Genomic DNA, 26562 nt, shown 5'->3' on the forward strand with positions numbered 1-26562 from the left:
CACTAGCTAACAATTAAAACTGTATAAATCCAGAGAATAACCACTAGCTAACAATTAAAACTGTGTCAATCCAGAGAATAGTCACTAGCTAACAATTAAAACTGTGTCAATCCAGAGAATAACCACTAGCTAACAATTAAAACTGTGTCAACCCAGAGAATAGTCACTAGCTAACAATTAAAAACTGTGTCAATCCAGAGAATAGTCACTAGCTAACAATTAAAACTGTGTCAATCCAGAGAATAGTCACTAGCTAACAATTAAAACTGTGTCAATCCAGAGAATAGTCACTAGCTAACAATTAAAACTGTGTCAATCCAGAGAATAGTCACTAGCTAACAATTAAAACTGTATAAATCCAGAGAATAACCACTAGCTAACAATTAAAACTGTGTCAATCCAGAGAATAGTCACTAGCTAACAATTAAAACTGTATAAATCCAGAGAATAACCACTAGCTAACAATTAAAACTGTGTCAATCCAGAGAATAGTCACTAGCTAACAATTAAAACTGTATAAATCCAGAGAATAACCACTAGCTAACAATTAAAACTGTGTCAATCCAGAGAATAGTCACTAGCTAACAATTAAAACTGTATAAATCCAGAGAATAACCACTAGCTAACAATTAAAACTGTGTCAATCCAGAGAATAGTCACTAGCTAACAATTAAAACTGTATAAATCCAGAGAATAACCACTAGCTAACAATTAAAACTGTGTCAATCCAGAGAATAGTCACTAGCTAACAATTAAAACTGTGTCAATCCAGAGAATAGCCACTAGCTAACAATTAAAACTGTGTCAACCCAGAGAATAGCCACTAGCTAACAATTAAAACTGTGTCAATCCAGAGAATAGTCACTAGCTAACAATTAAAACTGTGTCAATCCAGAGAATAGCCACTAGCTAACAATTAAAACTGTGTCAATCCAGAGAATAGCCACTAGCTAACAATTAAAACTGTGTCAATCCAGAGAATAGTCACTAGCTAACAATTAAAACTGTGTCAATCCAGAGAATAGTCACTAGCTAACAATTAAAAGATGCAATTTCCAATGTTACAGTTATAATGAAAAAGACATATTGGCGTTACAAGGGACCCACCTTTTCATACAAATATGAAGCAGATAATTTGTAGTAGTGATTTGCAGTGGAAATGTAAACCGTAAAATATGTTCGAAATAAAGTTATAACAAAAATAACAATACAAAATTAGGCAACATTTTATTATCTGTAACGTATATACCATATAACTGACAATCCTATATCTCACTACTACGTCAACTATCAAGTACACAAGCTAAATATGTAAAATGGGATGATTATGATTCTGACAGGGTTATGAATAATTAATCATGATTCTTGGAATCTACAGTTCATTAAGTGGGCTTGTATGCATATGTCAATCATTATCCTACGTTCTACAATGTTTGGGTTTGTTTTCTTTTACGTCATATATAAACAGTGTAGTTTAAGGAGGTGACCGGTTTAGAGGATTTCACAATGTACCGTGTTCAGACAAATCATATAACTTATATAAGTTTTACGATAGCAATCATGATCATTTTATCAATGATTTCATTTCATTTGCAGTTTAAATTCGAATATTTCGTCATAAATAAATCTGTTGAGATCATAATACATTTGTACAAGAGAGAATTTAGTAACGATAGTGTCTGATTAAAATATGCCACATACAAGTGTACACATACATATATGCATATACATAGTTACATATGAGATATGTTCGAAGAATAAGTAGTGTAAATTCTGAGAATTTTGGCAGGAAGAGGATAAATATTAGTTCAGAAAATCCGTGATGCTACAAATTATATTTCTCGAATGCAAGATGATTGTTAGTTGGTTTTTACATGTAGCTATGGTCAGTAAAATACCTGTAAGGTTCGCTTATGTATTTAGCTATATTCTGTAACATCCAAGAGGCAGAGGACTAGTGGAAGGTTGTAAGGCATTATCGTAGCCACTTCCCACCTAGAATGAGGACAATATGGACGAAATCTTCCACTAGTTATGGAGGTATAACATTTTTTTATTATTTCTATCAGTTAACCTATAAGAACGTTTTGAGGTAGGAAAAATTAATATTAAATGACAAAAAAAGAAAAATTATTGGGCTCAAATCAATACGTGTCGTGCCTAGCAGCTACTGCCTGAATGTGTATCATTTAGATAATAATCACCTGTAATAATACCCTGATTATCCGTATAAATACATTATCATCACAAAGGTTAACGTAATGGATGTGCCCTCGGAGATTTATGGTATCCATATATGTCAACGGGACATTAGTACGCTTTAAACAGAATAATTTGATTTTCACAAAGACTGTCAAAAGAGCAAACTTAGCCAAAGTCAGATTAAGCATGATTAGAACTTACCACACATAATAATTATGTACTAGAACCAGATTTCCTTTCTCCGCCCAGTCTCAAATAAAGATTTATGATATAAAATCCCAACTTACTTTCCCCCAATTTGAAATCGGCCTAATTTGAATGTATATAAGGCCCAGTCCACGAATATTTCTAAACTTACAGAAAGTCTTTAACTTCAGATTATATATAGAAAAACACTGTAGAAGTTCAGGGGGAAATTCTAAGTTAACGTCAACAATGCTTATGACTACCTGTCGTCAACAATGCTTATGACTACCTGTATGACAATTTTTCTCTTAAATCAAGGAAAGGTCGTGATACTGGACCAAGGAAAAATATACATATAAAGATTTTCATTGAAATTATCTATTACTAAGACGGTAGGATAAGTTGAAATGAGTACAAATATTATGTTGGCGTAGCGAAATAGTCGGAGAGATTTTCAATCAGCACTAATCAGGTACAATAACAGATAAAAAAAACATCCCGGGGATGTGGCATGAACATCATAATAGATAGTCACCAATAACTACTTATGGAAGGCGGTGACATCATCACATAACATTATGCTTAACAAAATAAGTAACAATATAGTTACACAAATGTGTAGAATAACAATACAATGATGTGTGTAGGTGGCTAGATGACGCTCCACTCTGGAGGACCGTTGTACAGGTAGTCATCTTCAGGATTAGGGGGAAGCTCGGGATCTATCCGGAACATTTTCTCCAGCCTCTTCATGGACTGGTCGTACTTTGTATTAGCGTGAAGCACAGAGTCAGAAACTAAGGCAGGTATTTCTATCTCGGGTGGCTTTTGATAGGCATATACCGGCCGGTTGAACTCGGGGTTCAAATAGTTTGTTGCTGCCGGTAAAGGCTGGTGTTTCATCCAGCTGTCATTCTTCCAGTCAATCTTTTGGTTGTGGTTCTTCTTGGGAGCATTCCACGCACTCTCGTCCACCTCGTGGTTCTCCTTGGGTTTGGTCGGTGGGACGTACTTAGGCTGAAGGCGGCCTAACTGGGCTTTCTTGTGTTTGATTACTTTCTTATCAGATGATGGGAGACCTAGAAGGTTCCTCACGTTTTCTCTGTTTCTATCATTACAACAAGAACACTGTAACTGCCCAATGCCTTCATACACAGGAATGATGTGTCCGTAGGCTGCGTAGTGTAGGTAGTCTGCCACTAGACCGTCCACGAGGGTGTGACTGTCATTCGGGGTCATGGGCATCTCCACAGTCAGGCGTGGCTTCTGTACCAACTTAGGCTGTTCTGCCTCCACATCAGGCTGCGTGCCTGGAAGTGGCCTCACGTGTATCCGAGGCTTGTTGAGTGAGGTGGTGTTCAGAGCTGCCAGGTTGGCTTTTGGCTCGTTAGACGGAGGTACAGAGGGACCACCAGCCTTGACCGGTACCGAGGTTGTGGAATAAGGCACGCGAGGAGTTCGAGGACTAGCACCTGCGAACGATTCCTCACGAATCGGTGGCAGTTTTTGCATTCGGGTTACGGAATACTTTGGTTTTGACGCCATTTTGGTTTTCTGACACTTATTCAATGGGAGTATGTCGTCCAAATACCGGTATCTGAAATATCAAGATATGTACTGTAGGTGATTTAGACAGTGTAAACAATGTGCAATTCAATATACGCCGATTATATAATTGTGAATGAGAATTTGGTATAACATAATTTCCGAAATTGATTGGTTTCATAATGGTAAAATGCAACTTTGGTACACTTTTCATTTACTTTATTTCAAACTGTGGAAGTCATCTTGAAATATAAGTTGACAAATGTACACATTCCCGGCAAGTCTATAAGAATAGCTAAGAGTAGCCAAGTATTAATAGGACTTTGTTCACTGAACCTTTAATGTTATAAGTCTGTCTTCCATTGTGGCAGAAACGTGATATTCCAAAAATAGAACATGATAATCCTTTAGTTAATATACAGTATATACAATGTATATAAACAAACAAAGCTCTATGTACCTAGGTAGGACCGTATTAATAAAATAGATAAGTATATTTACCAAGTCTATAGATTATCATCCATTGTCTGTCACTAGCCTCCCCACGAGATCTAATACTCTCCATGGCCTTCCATATCCCTCTCCATTTTAGAATATCAGGGGGCCGCCATACTTGTTTAAATAGTTGTCATGACACAACCATCCAGTGGGCTATTTAAAAAACATATACGTGAATGTGTCCCGGAATACTCGGATAGGTGTATAGAGGGATAAAGAGCTCTGCTTTACTGCTGTCTATCTGGCCGGGGTAAATCGCTTCCCTATACAAATATAACGATAGGCCTTTATGTCGGTACGCCGAGTACACCAATAGGTTCGGGCACGTTCTGATCGATACCATTCAGACCAATACACAGGTTCACAAGTATACATTAACACGGGAGTACAATGTGAACGTCTTTCTGTGGTGTGTAATTAAAATTCTTTATTCTTTTCATCTCTATTCACTACTTTGTTATAAAAGACGTGGCTTTTGATGACTTTTTTCTGTTAACACGAGTTTTCTTATCAGTACAATTCAAACGATATATTAAGGAACAGATGTACATTTTGTATTTCGATACGTAAGATTAAGAAAATACCTTAATTTTTATTAAAGGATTAATTTGATTAGATGGAGCGATATCATAAAAAGTCAGAGTGTATTCTAAATAGACTTCGTTCTAAACCAATATCATTTAATCTAACCCAATATAATTCTATATAAACCAATATAATTCAATCTAAACCAATAAAATTCAATCTAAACCAATAAAATTCAATCTAAACCAATATAATTCAATCTTAATCAAAACAATTCAATCTAAACCAATATAATTCAATCTAAACCAATATAATTCAATCTAAATCAAAACAATTCAATCTAAACCAATATAATTCAATCTAAACCAATATAATTCAATCTAAATAAATCAAAACAATTCAATCTAAACCAACATAATTCAATCTTAACCAATATAATTCAATGTAAATCAAAACAATTCAATCTAAACCAATATAATTCAATCTAAATCAAAACAATTCAATCTAAACCAATATAATTCAATCTAAATCAAAACAATTCAATCTAAATCAAAATAATTCAATCTAACCAATATAATTCAATCTAAATCAAAACAATTCAATCTAAACCAATATAATTCAATCTAAATCAAAACAATTCAATCTAAACCAATATAATTCAATCTAAATCAAATAATTCAATCTCAATCAAAATAATTCAATCTCAACCAATATAATTCAATCTAAGCCAAATAATTCAATCAACAATATATTCAATCTAAACCAATATAATTCAATCTAAACCAATATAATTCAATCTAAATCTAAACCAATATAATTCAATCTAAATCAATATAATCATCTAACCAATATAATTCAATCTAAATCAATATAATTCAATCTAAACCAATATAAATTCAATCTAAACCAATATAATTCAATCTAAACCAATATAATTCAATCTAAATCAAAACAATTCAATCTAAACCAATATAATTCAATCTAAATCAAAATATTTCAATCTCAATCAATATAATTCAATCTCAACCAATATAATTCAATCTAAGCCAATATAATTCAATCTCAACCAAAATAATTCAATCTAAACCAATATAATTCAATCTAAATCAATATAATTCAATCTAAACCAATATAATTCAATCTAAATCAAAATATTTCAATCTAAATCAATATAATTCAATCTAAACCAATATAATTCAATCTAAACCAATATAATTCAATCTAAACCAATATAATTCAATCTAAACCAATATAATTCAATCTAAATCAAAATATTTCAATCTAAATCAATATAATTCAATCTAAACCAATATAATTCAATCTAAATCAATATAATTCAATCTAAACCAATATAATTCAATCTAAATCAAAAAAATTCAATCTAAACCAATATAATTCAATCTAAACCAATATAATTCAATCTAAACCAATATAATTCAATCTAAACCAATATAATTCAATCTAAATCAATATAATTCAATCTAAATCAATATAATTCAATCTAAACCAATATAATTCAATCTAAACCAATATAATTCAATCTAAACCAATATAATTCAATCTAAACCAATATAATTCAATCTAAATCAAAATATTTCAATCTAAATCAATATAATTCAATCTAAACCAATATAATTCAATCTAAACCAATATAATTCAATCTAAACCAATATATTTCAATCTAAACCAATATAATTCAATCTAAATCAATATAATTCAATCTAAACCAATATAATTCAATCTAAATCAATATATTTCAATCCAAACCAATATAATTCAATCTAAAACAACATAATTCAATCTAAACCAATATAATTTAATCTAAAGCAATATTAAACTAAATATAATTCAATCTAAATCAATTTAATTCAATCTCAATCAATATAAATCAATCTTAACCAATATAATTCAATCTAAACCAATATAATTCAATCTAAACCAATATAATTCAATCTAAACCAATATAATTCAATCTAAACCAATATAATTCAATCTAAATCAATTAATTCAATCTCAATCAATATAATTCAATCTAAACAATATAATTCAATCTAAACCAATATAATTCAATAACCAATATAATTCAATCTAAACCAATATAATTCAATCTAAACCAATATATTCAATCTCAATCAATATAATTCAATCTTAACCAATATAATTCAATCTAAACCAATATAATTCAATCTAAACCAATATAATTCAATCTAAACCAATATAATTCAATCTAAACCAATATAATTCAATCTAAACCAATATAATTCAATCTAAACCAATATAATCTATTTTTACGTTATAAGACGATACATAATTTCCCAAGCCAATGAAAATGCTCGTTACAAACTAAGATAGAATTATACACTTTTAGTTGTGTACGATGTATCCATGGAAGATGTTGACGTTTTACTTTTTTTACATTATGATTAAATAACACAAGTCTCTTATAATGTGTTTTAGGAATGAACATTTATAGATGTGGACGACATTATATCAGCCGCATACATTTTGTTCCCTATTCTCGATTACTTTTGGCAATAATTGTGATTTCATCTCTCCCAATGATTTAAAAGAAATTGGCTATATTTTATGGTTGACGAATTTTACTGGATTGCGACAACTTACAATGATGTACAGTTAGCGTGATTTCAGCGCACACTCACGAAATTCATAATGGTCGGTTTTTGGGGAAACGCTTTTGACAGCGGCCTCCTTGTGTCTAGATGGCACTAGTTCAATTTAGTTTCAGTAAAATCCAAGTACTTTACTAGCATGTTCCAAATAGGTTGTTGAAATGAAAATCAAACTAACTTATTGATTATGAAATTTTTAGCTCCTATCTCCAATTATAATTTCTGTACATTCTATTAACAGCGAGTGTCGTGAATGTGCGTTCTATACACAGCCAGTGTCGTGTGTATGCGCGTTCTATTTACATTAACAGCCAGTGTCGTTGTATTGCGCAGTTCTAATTACAGCCAGTGTCGTGTATGCGCGTTTATATTAACAGCCAGTGTCGTGTATGCGCGTTATAATTAACAGCCAGTGTCGTGTATGTGCATTCTATTACAGCTAGTGTCGTGTATGCGCGTTCTAATTACAGCCAGTGTCGTGTATGCAGCCAGTGTCGTGTATGCGCGTTTAATTACAGCCAGTGTCGTGTATGCGCGTTTAATTACAGCCAGTGTCGTTTATGCGCGTTTAATTACAGCCAGTGTCGTGTATGCGCGTTTTAATTACAGCCAGTGTCGTGTATGCGCGTTTTAATTAACAGCCAGTGTCGTGTATGCGCGTTCTAATTACAGCCAGTGTCGTGTATGCGCGTTCTAATTACAGCCAGTGTCGTGTATGCGCGTTCTAATTACAGCCAGTGTCGTGTATGCGCGTTCTAATTACAGCCAGTGTCGTGTATGCGCGTTCTAATTACAGCCAGTGTCGTTTATGCGCGTTCTAATTACAGCCAGTGTCGTGTATGCGCGTTTTAATTACAGCCAGTGTCGTGTATGCGCGTTTTAATTACAGCCAGTGTCGTGTATGCGCGTTTTAATTACAGCCAGTGTCGTGTATGCGCGTTCTAATTACAGCCAGTGTCGTGTATGCGCGTTCTAATTACAGCCAGTGTCGTGTATGCGCGTTTTAATTACAGCCAGTGTCGTGTATGCGCGTTTTAATTACAGCCAGTGTCGTGTATGCGCGTTTTAATTACAGCCAGTGTCGTGTATGCGCGTTATATTAACAGCCAGTGTCGTGTATGTGCATTCTATTAACAGCTAGTGTCGTGTATGCGCGTTTTAATTACAGCCAGTGTCGTGTATGCGCGTTCTAATTACAGCCAGTGTCGTGTATGCGCGTTCTAATTACAGCCAGTGTCGTGTATGCGCGTTTTAATTACAGCCAGTGTCGTGTATGCGCGTTTTAATTACAGCCAGTGTCGTGTATGCGCGTTTTAATTACAGCCAGTGTCGTGTATGCGCGTTTTAATTACAGCCAGTGTCGTGTATGCGCGTTCTAATTACAGCCAGTGTCGTGTATGCGCGTTCTATTACAGCCAGTGTCGTTAGCGCTTCTATTCAGTGTCGTGTATGCGCGTTTTAATTACAGCCAGTGTCGTGTATGCGCGTTTTAATTACAGCCAGTGTCGTGTATGCGCGTTTTAATTACAGCCAGTGTCGTGTATGCGCGTTTTAATTACAGCCAGTGTCGTGTATGCGCGTTTTAATTACAGCCAGTGTCGTGTATGCGCGTTTTAATTACAGCCAGTGTCGTGTATGCGCGTTCTAATTACAGCCAGTGTCGTGTATGCGCGTTCTAATTACAGCCAGTGTCGTGTATGCGCGTTCTAATTACAGCCAGTGTCGTGTATGCGCGTTTTAATTACAGCCAGTGTCGTGTATGCGCGTTTTAATTACAGCCAGTGTCGTGTATGCGCGTTTAATAACAGCCAGTGTCGTGTATGCGCGTTCTAATTACAGCAGTGTCGTGTATGCGCGTTTAATTACAGCCAGTGTCGTGTATGCGCGTTCTAATTACAGCCAGTGTCGTGTATGCGCGTTTTAATTACAGCCAGTGTCGTGTATGCGCGTTTTAATTACAGCCAGTGTCGTGTATGCGCGTTTTAATTACAGCCATGTCGTGTTGCCGTGTCGTGTATGCGCGTTTATTACAGCCAGTGTCGTGTATGTGCATTCTATTTACAGCCAGTGTCGTGTATGCGCGTTTTAATTACAGCCAGTGTCGTGTATGCGCGTTCTAATTACAGCCAGTGTCGTGTATGCGCGTTTATTATTACAGCCTGTGGTATGTGCGCGTTTATTACAGTGTGTGCGTGTTGCAGGTTTTAATTAACAGCCAGTGTCGTGTATGGCGCGTTCTAATTACAGCCAGTGTCGTGTATGCGCGTTCTAATTACAGCCAGTGTGTGTCGTGTATGCGCGTTCTAATTACAGCCAGTGTCGTGTATGCGCGTTTAATTACAGCCAGTGTCGTGTATGCGCGTTCTAATTACAGCCAGTGTCGTGTATGCGCGTTTCTAATTACAGCCAGTGTCGTGTATGCGCGTTTTAATTACAGCCAGTGTCGTGCGCGTATGCGCGTGTATTTCTAATTACAGCCAGTGTCGTGTATGCGCGTTTATTAATTGTCAGCCAGTGTCGTGTATGCGCGTTTTTAATTACAGCCAGTGTCGTGTATGCGCGTTTTAATTACAGCCAGTGTCGTGTATGCGCGTTTTAATTACAGCCAGTGTCGTGTATGCGCGTTTTAATTACAGCCAGTGTCGTGTATGCGCGTTCTAATTACAGCCAGTGTCGTGTATGCGCGTTTTAATTACAGCCAGTGTCGTGTATGCGCGTTTTAATTACAGCCAGTGTCGTGTATGCGCGTTCTAATTACAGCCAGTGTCGTGTATGCGCGTTCTAATTACAGCCAGTGTCGTGTATGCGCGTTCTAATTACAGCCAGTGTCGTGTATGCGCGTTCTAATTACAGCCAGTGTCGTGTATGCGCGTTCTAATTACAGCCAGTGTCGTGTATGCGCGTTCTAATTACAGCCAGTGTCGTGTATGCGCGTTATAATTACAGCCAGTGTCGTGTATGCGCGTTTTAATTACAGCCAGTGTCGTGTATGCGCGTTCTAATTACAGCCAGTGTCGTGTATGCGCGTTCTAATTACAGCCAGTGTCGTGTATGCGCGTTCTAATTACAGCCAGTGTCGTGTATGCGCGTTTAATTACAGCCAGTGTCGTGTATGCGCGTTTTAATTACAGCCAGTGTCGTGTATGCGCGTTTAATTACAGCCAGTGTCGTGTATGCGCGTTTTAATTACAGCCAGTGTCGTGTGTATGCGCGTTTTATTACAGCCAGTGTCGTGTATGCGCGTGCATATTAATTACAGCCAGTGTCGTGTATGCGCGTTTTTTAATTACAGCCAGTGTCGTGTATGCGCGTTCTAATTACAGCCAGTGTCGTGTATGCGCGTTTTAATTACAGCCAGTGTCGTGTATGCGCGTTTTAATTACAGCCAGTGTCGTGTATGCGCGTTATATTAACAGCCAGTGTCGTGTATGTGCATTCTATTAACAGCTAGTGTCGTGTATGAGCGTTTTAATTACAGCCAGTGTCGTGTATGCGCGTTCTAATTACAGCCAGTGTCGTGTATGCGCGTCGAATGCGCGTTTTAATTACAGCCAGTGTCGTGTATGCGCGTTTTAATTACAGCCAGTGTCGTGTATGCGCGTTCTAATTACAGCCAGTGTCGTGTATGTGCATTCTATTTACAGCCAGTGTCGTGTATGCGCGTTTTAATTACAGCCAGTGTCGTGGGCTTTTAATACAGTGTCGTGTATGCGCGTTCTAATTACAGCCAGTGTCGTGTATTGCGCGTTTCTATTGTTGTGATGTGCATTCTATTTACAGCCAGTGTCGTGTATAATTACAGCAGTCAGGTACAGCCATGTGTCCGTGTCGTGTATGCGCGTAATACAGCCAGTGTCGTGTATGCGCGTGTTGTGACTCCTACATATTTTGTCTTTGTAATAGTGAAGATTTTTATAGTGATATCTGACTGAAGCATGCCGCCAGACACCACACAGCACACCACACCTGGTGACATTATACTGATAACGATGGTCTGTCTATGTTTTGAAGGTTAACAAGTATAGCGATGTATGTTGTCGCTTTTAAGGATGTATTCTTCTGAGGTTTCAGGTTTCAATGAATGAATGAATGAATTCAATTTTGGATCGGGCAGAAGGCAAAGCCTATGTATGCCCTCTCCTCTTGCAGCATTCATTGAGGTTGGTTCAATCTGTGTCTTTAGAACGATCAGTGTTAGTCCAAAATACTACTTCATGTATGCGCGTTCTATTTACATTAACAGCCAGTGTCGTGTATGCGCGTTCTAATTACGCCAGTGTCGTGTATGCGCGTTATATTAACAGCCAGTGTCGTGTATGTGCATTCTATTAACAGCTAGTGTCGTGTATGCGCGTTCTATTAACAGCCAGTGTCGTGTATGCGCGTTTTAATTACAGCCAGTGTCGTGTATGCGCGTTCTAATTACAGCCAGTGTCGTTTATGCGCGTTCTAATTGCAGCCAGTGTCGTGTATGCGCGTTTTAACTACAGCCAGTGTCGTGTATGCGCGTTTTAATTACAGCCAGTGTCGTGTTTGCGCGTTATATTAACAGCCAGTGTCGTGTATGTGCATTCTATTAACAGCTAGTGTCGTGTATGCGCGTTTTAATTACAGCCAGTGTCGTGTATGCGCGTTATATTAACAGCCAGTGTAGTGTATGTGCAATCTATTAACAGCTAGTGTCGTGTATGCGCGTTCTAATTACAGCCAGTGTCGTGTATGCGCGTTATATTAACAGCCAGTGTCGTGTATGTGCATTCTATTAACAGCTAGTGTCGTGTATGCGCGTTTTAATTACAGCCAGTGTCGTGTATGTGCGTTCTAATTACAGCCAGTGTCGTTTATGCGCGTTATATTAACAGCCAGTGTCGTGTATGCGCGTTATATTAACAGCCAGTGTCATGTATGTGCATTCTATTAACAGCCAGTGTCGTGTATGCGCGTTCTAATTACAGCCAGTGTCGTGTATGCGCGTTATATTAACAGCCAGTGTCGTGTATGCGCGTTATATTAACAGCCAGTGTCGTGTATGTGCATTCTATTAACAGCTAGTGTCGTGTATGCGCGTTTTAATTACAGCCAGTGTCGTGTATGCGCGTTCTAATTACAGCCAGTGTCGTGTATGCGCGTTCTATTTACAGCCAGTGTCGTGTATGCGCATTATATTTACAGCCAGTGTCGTGTATGCGCGTTCTAATTACAGCCAGTGTCGTGTATGCGCGTGTTGTGACTCCTACATATTTTGTCTTTGTAATAGTGAAGATTTTTATAGTGATATCTGACTGAAGCATGCCGCCAGACACCACACAGCACACCACACCTGGTGACATTATACTGATAACGATGGTCTGTCTATGTTTTGAAGGTTAACAAGTATAGCGATGTATGTTGTCGCTTTTAAGGATGTATTCTTCTGAGGTTTCAGGTTTCAATGAATGAATGAATGAATTCAATTTTGGATCGGGCAGAAGGCAAAGCCTATGTATGCCCTCTCCTCTTGCAGCATTCATTGAGGTTGGTTCAATCTGTGTCTTTAGAACGATCAGTGTTAGTCCAAAATACTACTTCATGTAACACTGATCGTTCTAAAGACACAGATTGAACCAACCTCAATGAATGCTGCAAGAGGAGAGGGCATATATAGGCTTTGCCTTCTGCCCGATCCAAAATTGAATTCATTCATTCATTCATTCAATCTTTAATGCCTCTTATAGAGATACAAATAATAAATTCAAAAGAAATACAAAATATTACAAAAAGAAACAAGAGCTGTTAGAGAACAGCAAAGCTCGCCCATTCAGAAGAAGTTGATGTTCAAGTATTTACTATTTAAACATGGAAATATGACAAATTAACAGACTCAAAAAGCCCCTAAAGGGCCCCAAATTGGTTCTATTATCACGTTCAGCATCCATACACATTAAGAAAATAACATCATAAACATTTATGATGATTAAGCTTAAACAATTGACGAAACAGAAACTTGCTCAAAAAACTTAAACGTGAAACGGGACGCCAACGCTGACGCCGACGCCGACGCCGGGGTGACAACATTAGCTCCCCCTATTCTTCGAATAGGCGAGCTAAAAACTGATTTTGCAGTTTTAAAAGTTCATGAATTTCAAATAGAAGAAGGGAGAGCCAGGCGTACGTCTACGCGTTCACGTCGCGAAACGTTAATCCATTCTTTCTTATTGTCTGTCACTAGTAGAGGATAAATATGCATGTGGAGCTGCTCTTACGTAGTGTGTAGCCATTTTGTAAAATTGTTCCTCTATGTCTTTTAGACCGTACAAAGCCTTCATCTGACTGTCTAGTAGTATAAAATATTCAATACCACATATGTCGAGGACATCAGTCATGGATTTGTCTCTTAAAGAATGAGTGACACGGCACTGTGTCAAGTAATGTCTAATGATGTCCGTTCGTCCTTTTCCACATTTTGGACACAATTCATGGTTATTTTGAGGTTGATATGTCAACATCGTTGAAACAAAGCGCGCACATGAAAGATCTGATGGGGTTTTCGGAGTAGTCCAGAGTTCGTGGGCGAATATCTGAGTGTGGACATGTTTAAAACGACTGAAATCGCTCTCCTTGTCCATCCGATCGAGCCATAACTTCGTTTCGAGGTTCCTAATAGCAGAGTTTACAAAAAGTTTCTAGGATATCTTTGATGGAAACTCTGTCTTCGTTGAAATATAATTCTCTAATAAATCCATAAGATTATATTTATTTAGGACTTCGCAGATGTCGGGTATAAATCCTCGTTGTTCCGGAACTTCATTATTAAGGTAAGTATAAAGGCGAGTCAGGAAAATCTTTTTAGCAAGAAAATTGCTCGGTAATTTAATTAGTCGAAGTAAAAACTGAAGTTTTCGTCTGTCAACTTCTGCGTTAATACGGAAAAGGCCAATCATACTTTCGGATATGTCCGACCGTGTGCGCGCTGGGAAATCTTGGGTTTTACGAGCCGCTAAATGTTGAAGCCTGGAGAGTTTTTCACTGTCACATATTTTGATATTGCTCCATGTTTCGCAGCCGTATAACATAGATGGTAAAATGACTTTCTTGTATAATTTAACGGATGTAATGGGGTTTAGCCTACAGCTTTTGTGTCCAACTCCACATACAGAGAAAAGTGATGCGCGACCTTTTTTGCAGCTTTTTTTCTATTTTCTTCGTGCATGACAAGTTACTAGTTATTGGGATACCTAAGTGTTCGTGGACATCCTTAACTTCAAAATCCACACCAGACAATGTCTACCTATAGTTATCGACGTTAGGACGTCCACCAAATATCACAATGAAAGCCTCGAGGTCGAATAGTGGACCAACCTCAATAAGTGCTTCAAAGACAAAAATTGAACCAACCACAATGAATGATTCAAAAACAAAGATTGGAGCAACCATGATGAATTTTAAAAGAAAAAACGTTTTGTGAGACTTTTTTTGCATTTAATATTTTACCAGCAATGCTACGAGAGACTTTTAATGTGTGTTGGATCTTCTATCACCTTATTGTCACCCCTTACTTTATTACCCTTCATCTTAACATGCCTTGGGCTTATATTCGAGATACATGGCCCTTGGTATTATCAGGAAAGGTAAATGATTTTGACAAATATCAGCAAATGATAAATTCATAAAGCGATCGATTGGTCATTTATTTGGACAATCTGGAACTAGGTTCAATCTACTCCTATCTCCAGTTATTGTACTACCGATTCGTGTTTATTTGAATATAAAGTAAAATGCACGATGACCAATGGCTGGACACTGCTCTGTGCCACATCATCACTTACTCTTGTAGTTACAGACCTAAATACATTGAAGGATGCACAGCACCTGGTCTGGGCATACACTAGTTGCAATATTGTAGCTCAAAAGACTTTTAGACTGAAAATGGTGCAAAGGTATAGTGGGCCGGGTACGTATATTCGTTCTAGGCATAAACTTGTTAACACTTAATGTGTGCTGCCTCCACAAGAGAGAGTATATTTCTGGAAAATCCTTTAGCACAATAGATAACCACCATGGCAAGATGCAGTGCAGCAATTCAAATTACATGTGTATCAATCAACTAGAAAATTGACGTGAGTCAGAAACAGTCTGGTCTTCACTAAGTTGACCCTTACCTGCAGTAAATAAATACGTGAACTAATTTTTGTTTGCCAATTTTCAGTGAAATCTGTCAATTTTTTTTTTAAATTTTGACTCCTTTAGAGGTCACTGCTACCATTTTTTTTATTTCCAAATCACTTAAAAACTATAACCAATGTAGTCAGTGTCCCATGTATACTAATTTTCACTGAAATAAGACGATTTTACAACTTTAGGGACCACTGGAGCCATTTTGGATTTCGAGACCTCTTCAAAACTATGACCCATGATATTCATGCAGTGTCCCCAAAAATCTCTGTTTACCAACTTTCATTGTAATCAGATGATTTAAATTTTGAACTCTTTAGGCCATGGTAGTCATCTTGGATATCTTGGAAAATTGAAACCCTATTGCACATCAAATTGCACCAAATATCTGGAAACCAAATGTGGATGGACAGACAGACAGATGAGAGTGATCACTATGTGACTAATAGAATCTTTTCCTACCTAGAGGGTGTGACAACAAAATCACAACCCGAGGAGTAATTCATGAAATTCCAACCAGAGGCTTGCCGAGGGATGGACATTCAGGAATTCCCCCCGAGGGTTGTGATTTTGTTGTCACACCCTGTCACATATTGATGACGTCATCGACAACGCACGCCACGGTCACACCGCATGAAGTCATGATGTCTCGTAATTGTCTGCAGGTTCAAAAGGTTAGCGTGCACAATCTGTCAAAAAAGGTTGACAGAGAAATCTCCAATGGCTAAAACCGGTGACAAATCAGTGAATGGTGGGAGAATAAAGCATCTTTGATGCGAGATACTAATATAAACATCTTTTGCAAGATGTTTTGGTGAGAAATAAAACAAAAGGTAGAAAAAAGGTGTCTTGCTTTGTCAATCTTCAAGGCCACGAACGAAAAAACACAAATATCAACTTGTGCTGCTAGGTCAAGCTTCTTCAGTAAACACAATGAAGCAAGGGGAAATAACTCTGAACATAGTAAGTATTTATTGATTCTAACATCAGTGTTCCATTGCTTCTCCGTTTGTATCTACATCATTGTCACTGTCACTATCTAGTTCATTCACATCCCCGTCCACTTCCTCCCCGTCCACTTCCTCCTCGTCCTCCTCCTCACCTACAACACAGGGAGATAACCCCATCAACATTAGGATACTTTAGGTGTTATAAGAAATCACGAAAATGAATCACAGAGACCAGTTCGTCCACATGTTTTAGAAGTTCTGGATCATCACATTTTATCTTCTCATACACCTGTAAATGACACATTCACACATTCACACATTCATACTTTAGATGTTATAAGAAATCACGAAAATGAATCACAGAGAAAGTGTCATTGAGTACGAAAATCCAAAGTTACATGAAGTTGGTTTATTGTATTGTAATGGAGAATTTATTCCACCCCAACACTTCCAGTTCTGTTCGGGATAAACCATCCATAGAAATTATTCAAAGAGATACATCAAAGTAAAACACTTTTTTTTACTACTTTCTATTTCCAAATAAGTTGCAAAGATTTGCTCCTGTTGTTTTCTGAAAATGCACTTATAGTAAATACTGAACTACTCACCTGGGCCTATCTCCTGCACCAGTTCGTCCACATGTTTTAGAAGTTCTGGATCATCACATTTTATCTTCTCATACACCTGTAAATGACACATTCACACAGGTAATCAAAGGTAATTACAGATTATCACAGGTAATCTAGAGTAATCAAATGTAATCAAGAGTAATTACAGAGTATCATAGGTAATCTAGAGTAATCACAGGTAATCTAGAGTAATTACAGACTATCATAGGTAATCTAGAGTAATCACAGGTAATCTAGAGTAATTACAGATTATCATAGGTAATCTAGAGTAATCACAGGAAATCTAGAGTAATTACAGATTATCATAGGTAATCAAGAGTAATCACAGATAATCTAGAGGAATTACAGATTATCATAAATAATCTAGAGTAATCACAGGTAATCTAGAGTAATCACATGTAATCTAGAGTAATTACAGATTATCATAGGTAATCTAGAGTAATCACATGTAATCTAGAGTAATTACAGATTATCATAGGTAATCTAGAGTAATCACAGGTAATCTAGAGTAATCACAGGTAATCTAGAGTAATCACGTATAATCTAGAGTAATTACAGATTATCATAGGTAATATAGAGTAATCACATGTAATCTAGAGTAATCACATGTAATCTAGAGTAATCACAGGTAATCTAGAGTAATCACATGTAATCTAGAGTAATTACAGATTATCATAGGTAATCTAGAGTAATCACGTGTAATCTAGAGTAATTACAGATTATCATAGGTAATATAGAGTAATCACAGGTAATCTAGAGTGATCACATGTAATCAAGAGTAATTACAGATTATCATAGGTAATATAGAGTAATCACAGGTAATCTAGAGTAATCACATGTAATCTAGAGTAATCACGTGTAATCTAGAGTAATTACAGATTATCATAGGTAATATAGAGTAATCACATGTAATCTAGAGTAATCACATGTAATCTAGAGTAATCACAGGTAATCTAGAGTAATCACGTGTAATCTAGAGTAATTACAGATTATCATAGGTAATATAGAGTAATCACAGGTAATCTAGAGTAATCACAGGTAATCTAGAGAAATCACTGAAAATAAAAAATAATGATAAAACTCACCTGTTTTGTTTGATGTAGGTAATATCGAGCATTTTCCTTGTAGTCTGGACCCTGTAGGTAATTGGCCCAACCAATCATATACCAGACTTGTGGAACTTCATCATTCTCATCCAACAACCCTTCTAGTACATCTACAGCTGTCTACAAATCATACAGACATTCAATTATATATCTACATCTACAGTCGTCTACAAGTCATATTAACTTTTATTGTATAATCATCTAATTAATTACATGAATTTGAATATTTTAATATCACTCTTTTCCTAATCACAAGTAAGTATATTAAGAGTACACAACATATATGACCATTTACAGCAAACCAAATTCAATTAAAATGAATTAGTACAAGAAAAAGTATAATCAAATATCGGCAATACCTTAAACATAACCAATTGAATAATAATTGAAAGAGAGTACAGATATATAACCAGAATGTATATTTCTTTGTTACATGCTATTGTTATTCCAGTAAACTTACCTCGTACTGTTTAACTTCAGTTAAAATTTTGGCCGCGGCTATCCTGGTATCGTAACTTAATGGCGTCAACTGTAAGTAACAATTTTCATAGAAATTAGAACACGTGACTGAAAATTGATTATTCTCATCTATAAAATCACAACACTGATGTAATAAATATTGGAAGATCTCAGGTACACCTGTAATTATCTTTTATATGTTAAAGTTTGTGTATATTCAAAATCATCTCCATCCATCGAATGAAAAAGGGTGTTCTAAACAGTACTGTATTTGAAAGTTAAGACGTTTTATAAAAACAAGAGGTCCAGAGGGCCTGCATCGCTCACCTGGTTAGTAATGTTCTGAATACAGGTTCATTGTTGCTTTTCTGAAGGAATTTGAATATTTACCTCTAATTCCACTATTGAGTCCCACTCTTTCTGCTCAAGGGGATCAAAGCCAAAATTTATACAAACTCTGTTCCCCTTCACCATGGATGTTTCTGGTCAAATTTGGTTAGAATCCATGCAGAACTCTATGGCTAGTAGCAATTTAAAGGATTTACCTCTATTTCCCCTATTGGGCCCCGCCTCTCCTGCCCCCGCAGGGTCAGAGCCAAAATTTATACAAACTCTGTTCCCCTTCCCCCAAGGATGCTTTTGGCCAAATTTGGTTAGAATCCTTGCAGAACTCAATGACTAGTACGATTTAAAGGGTTTACCTCTTTTTCCCCTATTGGGCCCCGCCCCTCCTGCCCCTAGTGTTCAGAGCCAAAATTCATACAAACTCTGTTCCCCTTCCCCCAAGGATGTTTCTGGCCAAATTTGATTAGAATCCATACATAACTATTTGACTAGTAGCGATTTAAAGGATTTACCTCTATTTCCCCTATTATGCCCCGCCCCTCCTGACCCCTGGGGGTCAGAGCCAAAACTTATACAAACTCTGTTCCCCTTCCCCCAAGGATGTTTCTGGCCAAATTTGGTAGGAATCCGTGAAGAACTCTATGACTAGTACGATTTTAAAAGATTTACCTCTATTTCCTCTGACCCCGGGGGGTCAGAGCCAAAATTTATACAAACTCTGTTCCCCTTCCCCCAAGGATGTTTCTGGCCAAATTTGGTAGGAATCCATGAAGAACTCTATGACTAGTACGATTTTAAAAGATTTACCTCTATTTCCTCTATTTCCTGAGTACAATATGATTACATCTATATATACCACTATGTACAGGATTACCTCGAGAGGGTCAAACTCTTCATCAGGTACTTCTCCTTTATCAGCAGCTTTATACTTAGGTAACCATAGCGACACACTCTTCTTAATCATCTCAGTGGCCATCTACAACAACAAACATCAATATGATCAGGACTCCATTGTTACGCATTTAAGAGAGTAATACAATTTTGTGAGAATTTTATTTTCACAAAAACTACTGACTGAACTACCACGCCACAAGGGCAAATACCCCTGTATTCTAACAACTTCCTTTTACAGTGACCTTGACCTCAAAATCTCTGATAAGGCCTGAAAAGCTATCACAAGCAACTGTTTTTGGTATGGAAGATCTTTATAAAGTGGCAGCTTAATCTGCCCAGAACTGACATAATTGATCCAATAGCATATCAAATTGAAAACTAACGACATCTTTATTCTAAATAAGAGTATAATTTTATCCTCAAAACTCATATTCTTCAAAAATTAAACAAAAACCAAAGTTTACCTCTTCATTTTCTTTAGAGAGATGAAAACTGGCCATCATCTGGTAGGCCTCAGCATTCTCCCCGTCTATTTCTACGGCTTTGTTTATATACTGTTCACATTTAATGTCTGAATCCTCCTCCATGCTGCGACGGCCAAAGTATATAAATTGATTTTTATCAAATAAACATACATACAAACAACGTCTCATAATCAATCAGGTGATGAAAAATTTGTCTAGATATTACAGAACATAACATGTAATTCTTGATATTTTAAAATTAACTAAATTCAATAAGCTGGTTATGTTTTTAAAGTTATCAATGTTCCAGAAACAGTGAATACATTGAATCTCACCTTTTTCATACTTAAGATGATTTGGTAAGTTACATAATGCATAGTAATAAACAAGAGGTGCAGAGGTCCTGTATCGCTCACCTGGTTTGTAATGCCAAGTAATGTTCTGAATACAGGTTCATTGTTTCCTTTCCTTTGAATATTTACCTCTAATTCCCCTATTGGGCCCCGCCCCTCCTGCCCCCGGGGTGTCAGAGCCAAAATCTATACAGGTTCTGTTCCCTTTCCCCCAAGGATGTTTGTGGTCAAATTTGGTCACAATCCATGCAGAACTCTAGGATAAGTAGCAATTTATAGGATTTACCATATTTGACCCAATAAGCGCCCCTCCCCCTTTTTGAGGCCTCAATTTCAATTGCCCATGCATAAATAAGGACCAAAATTACATAAAATGGTATAGATTTGCAATAATTTCGACTTATTAGCACCTTTTCATTTTTATCAATTTTTTAAGCGCCCTGGGCGCTTATTGGGTCGAATACGGTACCTCTAATTCCCCTTTTGGGCCCGTCCCTCCTGCCCCCAGGGTGTCAGAGTCAAAATTTATACAAGTTTTGTTCCCCTTCCCTCAAGGATGTTTGTGGCCAAATTTGGTTACAATCCATGGACAATCTCTAGGACAAGTAGCAATTTATAGGATTTACCTCTATTTCCCCTATTTGGCCCTGCACGTCCTGCCCCCCCGGGGGTCAGAGCCAAAATTTATACAAGTTCTGTTCCTCTTTCTCCCAAGGATGTTTGTGGCCAAATTTGGTTAAAATCAATACCGAACTCTAGGACAAGTAGCTATTTATAGGAATTACCTCTAATTCCCCTATTGGGCCCCGTCCCTCCTGCCCCGGGGGGTCAGAGCTAAAATTTATACAAGTTCTGTTCCCCTTCTCCCAAGGATGTTTGTGGCCAATTTTGGTCACAATCCATACAGAACTATAGGACAAGAAGCGATTTAAAGGATTTACCTCTATTTCCCATATTGGGCCCCGTCCCTCCTGCCCCCGAGGGGTCAGAGCCAAAATTTAAAGGAAATGTTGACGGACAGACGGACAGATGACGGACGTCACGTCATGACATAAGCTCACCGGCCAGGTGAGCTAACAATTAGTATGTATTGCATATCTTAAATTATCTTTCACCTTACATTTCAGTCCATCCACTCATGACAACATTTCCTTCCTTCTGCATTTTTAAAAATGAGTTTGATAAAAAAATGGATTCTAGGGGAGAATATGTAAATTCTGGAATAAACATCACTAACAGAATACACTAATAAATCAAAAGATGATTTTTGTTTTCTTTCCTCACCAACAGTCTGTCATGTAGAGCTCTGCTAGTGACAGGTAGGCATTACTGATCTCCTCAGAGGAGACACCATCACTTGGCCCGCCCCCACAGGCAGCTGCCAACTGTCAAAGTAAAATTATATTAAAATAAAGGAAATAGCTCCAGGGAACATTACAAATCCAGGGGTTTATAATATGGATAAATAAATTCCATGGTAACATCATGTTACTGTGGAATTTATTTATCATGCATGTAGTTTTGGTTAGTAATAACCAAATATAGTATAGAGTCTACCAACAATAGATCTTGTTTTTTTAAATTTGTATCTCTCTGCTAGCTGATACCTCTTTCAACCATGAAATACTTACAAGATGTCATAAAGCTTCACTTTTAATTCATTTGTTATTTTGTCATACATAGTATTAGTGATGAGAAAATATCTGGCCATGAAAAACATTATTTTATAAAACATTCCCGTTGTTCACACATTGTTCATACCTCTGATGCCTGCTTAGCCTCATATTCCTTCATCATTAATTCTATTCCCTTCTGGAAGCACTGGACAGCCTGAGCACCTTCAAATAACTGGCCAAGGTACATGTATTTGGAGTGACCCTGGTCAGGACACACCTCTACAGCTCGGCCAAAACACTGTTCACAGGGGAGAAAGAAATGCAGGGTTAGATCACTTATCCAAGGGAAATAACTTCCACATGATAAAGATATTCAGCATTTGGAATTCATTAAATATGCCTCTATTTTGAGCAACTGGTATTATAGAAAATTTACAATTTCATTTTATTTATAATGAGTTTTAGGTGGGGAATCAGGAATCATTTTATCATCACATATTGTAAAAGTGGTATCATTCATGGTGTAAAATGTTTGCTTATTTTGCTATGTATGTAAATATATCCACATGTAAACATATAAACATGTGCAAATTTTACAAGTGATTTTTTTTCCTTATAGATACACAGCACAAAAATTGGCAGACCATTAACAATTCCAAAGCTGACTATGTGAACAAATCCACACTTAAAATATCTACATCTATAGTTATATAATGTACAGAAATTGTCTGCCCATGGAATTAAACAACTGTATACAATTATCTTCAGTCCTATACCTGATGATAAGAAATCTACCTGTTTGGCAGCCTCCTGATTTCCGACCTCTAACAGAAGGGATCCGGTTGTTTCCAGGGCCAGGATGCTATCAGGCTCCATCTCCAAGGCCCTCTGACAGAACTTCTGGGCAAGTTCATATTCAAATCGATCAATACAATCTTCTGCCTACATAAAGTACAATCACAAAGTTATTGACAAACTATCAGCTTTTCACACTTTTGGTTACTATCTTTGTATTAGAATATAAAACACAATTTTAAGAAGACAAAATGCATTTAGCTTACCAACAAAATAATGAAATATTTTCATTTCACAAATAACACAACTGTATTTCACCCCGCAATAAGATTCAAATTCACCAGAAATATATAGCCGCGGTAACCCAACTATTTGAATAATTTTAGAAAAATCTGGTCAAATATTAATTCATATAACTGTGGTCATCTTATGTTTGCAAGAGTTGTCTTAATTACCATACACAATTGACTAACACTATGACACGCAGCAAAACAGTGAAATAAAACATTGTTAACATAGATGTATACATTACATTTTTTGGTGTTGCAACGTCTTCTTAGGCCATATAAATAAATATTTAGTTCTGATGCTATTATTATTTTTGTTTTTGAAGTGCAGTGGGCCTTATAAGAATCAAAATAATCATCTGTTAATTAACTTTGTCAACATTAATTAAAGTCTATAGTGCTTCATCCAATTAAGCTGAAGTTATATTAGCAGAAGTGATAATATGAAAAGATTTATCTCCCTTTATTTGGTTTACATGTATCAATTACATTTTTTTACAGAAAGACTTTGCCACGCTTTGTTTGAGAATTCCACATTTCCTATAACACTAATATGCTCTGATTTAACAGCACAATATTTGTTTAAAATTGAGATCTAAATCCCATGTTAAAGTCAAATTAAACTCGGCCTTTGTTCTACATTTGTATTCAGTGAGTATGTCTTTCCAAATCAGCATTATTTGCAAACTAATCACATAACTAATATATGGCAATTCTCCGGTATCAATATATTTTAAAATGGCGAGTTTTAACACACACCACATCATATATTTTCATTTATTTTAATCTACATGTACAGTGTACCTTCTCTAAAAGTTGTTCAACACTGTATTTTGGGGATTTTCCTTTCGATTCAACTGCTACTTCTCTTTTTGCCTTTTGTATACGTCTTCTTCTTTCAGCTGAAAAAAAGCAATGTTCAACAAAATAATGCACTTTGCAGAATACACTTTTATAAACTTACTTCAACTTAATACTGTTCCATACATATTTACATGACTTCATAATTTTTTTTTTATTACATTGTTTGTACATGTCTGTTGGACATGTATATTAATTAAACATGAGTATTCTAGTTTATAGTTGTTTTAAGACGTTTTAGAGATAATCATATATATATGTATGTAGTGGAATTAGACTGGGTTGATTATTGGTGATCAGGTAGCTGAATTGTTAGAGCAACTTGCTAGTGTTCGGAGGCCTTACGTTCAAACCTAGGTTTTCTTCTGTTACAAAATCGGTGAGCTTGTCAACTCCTGTTTCAAGCATTGGGGGTACATGTACACTTAGCAGTATATATGCGAACTTGTGAGTTGTGTCCTCAAGGTCAAAGACTTGCAAATAAGAGGGAGGATTGTACAAATGAAGCAGAATTGGACTGTGTCGATTGATTCATCGGTAATCTGGTACAATATACAGCTGTACATGTAATCCCTATTGAAATTCCTCCTCGACTCTTTTATGTTTAGACATTTGATAAGTGTCTCTCGTCGAAATCCCTACCCGAGTCTTCTAAACTTTATTCTGGAAAATCAAATAAGGTTGACCTACATGTACCTCTTGTAAGGGTCTATTACTGAAATAATCCAACTGCAGTGGTCCCTATACTGGCACACATCGCTGAAACCCACATACATTATTTAGTGACATGTATTAAAAACAAAGAACCATCTCATTTTGTAAACGATGTCTTGTTCCATTGCTACTTTGCGCAGCCATTCTTTGAAAGTGCCTCACTGTCATGAGAGTCTGACCACTATAGTCTTTCAATAAAATTCATTATCTCATCCTGTATAACCTTATTCCATTCAATGTAATAGGCATTATCTAGAACACACAAGACATCGTTTACAAAATGAGATGTTTCTTTGTTTTTAATACATGTCACTAAATAATTTATGTTGTTTTAAGACGTCAAATGTCAGAATATAAAAGTCCCAAGGATGAATTCCAATAGGGATTACTGAACATTAGCTCAATCATCTATTTATTAGAAAAATAAGGATTTTATATCTTTTTCATCAAAACTTGGGGATGAATGGATGCGAGTTCCAAAATATCCAACGAGGGTTTTTTTTTTAAATCACCGGAAATTATGTGCAATTGGATGACAAAAATATTTCATTTTGCCCATTATTAAGATTCGTCATTCAATTTTCGATATGTATGCTGATTTTGTGGCAAGGTATGTCACTTTTGTTTACATTTGTCCACTATACGTGTTGTCAGATTTGGCTATACGTAGTCAAATCTAGCTATATAGCCAGATTTCACACCGGACCTGATGGTCGACAGTGTGGGTGAAAGGATTATCATTCATGCCACTTTTCACGAGAAAAATAGGAATGTTTTATAAAATAATTACCCAGAGATCCTTCAACGCTTTTCTTGAATTTACGTTTTCCCATATTTCTGTTTTAGTTCAAATATTATGTCAGATTTCCTAATTTAAAAACATTGGGAGATTGCATGCTTTGTCAACATGTGTTAGGCAATCTATGCGAACAGACGCTTGAAATGGAACATCGTCACAAAAACGCTTACACGAGTTGGTATATAGTGTAAAAACGAACTGCCGGAATGGCTCCGAAAGCAATCCGGAAATGTATTCTTAGAAACTGTAACATTCTGACCAAAGTTTTGAATTAGAGCGATTTTTTCTCGTAGTAGAATTGGTAGTACACGAACATACACTTTTCGTAAGTTTTCTGGGTTTACACGGGGCCATTAACTGTAAATATGATATTGTCTAAATGTACGATATAACTTTTCTGTCTGAAAGCATCATGTTCATTGTTAATTCTTTGGTTTTGTAAAAGGATGAGTAAACAGAACAACTCTAAAATCAAAATATTCAATGTTTGACATTGGTAAACTGACCCCAACATTTATCCATGGAGTATGTCTTCGGCAAATATTGCGTGTTA

At 36.5% G+C, this 26562-nt stretch overlaps 2 protein-coding genes across 2 annotated transcripts; both read right to left on the reverse strand.

Annotated features, from left to right (window-relative positions):
- Nucleotides 1-1210: 1210 nt before the first annotated feature.
- LOC138326033 (uncharacterized) lies at nt 1211-4681 on the reverse strand. Its single transcript, XM_069272140.1, has 2 exons — nt 4435-4681; nt 1211-3985 (listed from the first exon to the last, which is right to left on the reverse strand). The coding sequence occupies exon 2, from the start codon at nt 3931-3933 to the stop codon at nt 3040-3042; it is 894 nt and encodes a 297-aa protein (XP_069128241.1). The 5' UTR covers nt 3934-3985; nt 4435-4681; the 3' UTR covers nt 1211-3039.
- A 12005-nt stretch (nt 4682-16686) lies between these two features.
- Nucleotides 16687-26167, reverse strand: LOC138326034 (uncharacterized). The gene is made up of 11 exons (XM_069272141.1): nt 26001-26167; nt 24440-24537; nt 23349-23495; nt 22699-22851; nt 22222-22322; nt 20585-20708; nt 20101-20202; nt 18883-18951; nt 18402-18542; nt 17296-17371; nt 16687-16839 (listed from the first exon to the last, which is right to left on the reverse strand). The coding sequence occupies exons 1-11, from the start codon at nt 26041-26043 to the stop codon at nt 16724-16726; spliced, it is 1170 nt and encodes a 389-aa protein (XP_069128242.1). The 5' UTR covers nt 26044-26167; the 3' UTR covers nt 16687-16723.
- Between the last annotated feature and the right edge of the window lie 395 nt (nt 26168-26562).

This window comes from Argopecten irradians, chromosome 6 (assembly GCF_041381155.1).
Source record: "Argopecten irradians isolate NY chromosome 6, Ai_NY, whole genome shotgun sequence".
Classification (NCBI taxonomy): Eukaryota; Metazoa; Mollusca; class Bivalvia; order Pectinida; family Pectinidae; genus Argopecten; species Argopecten irradians.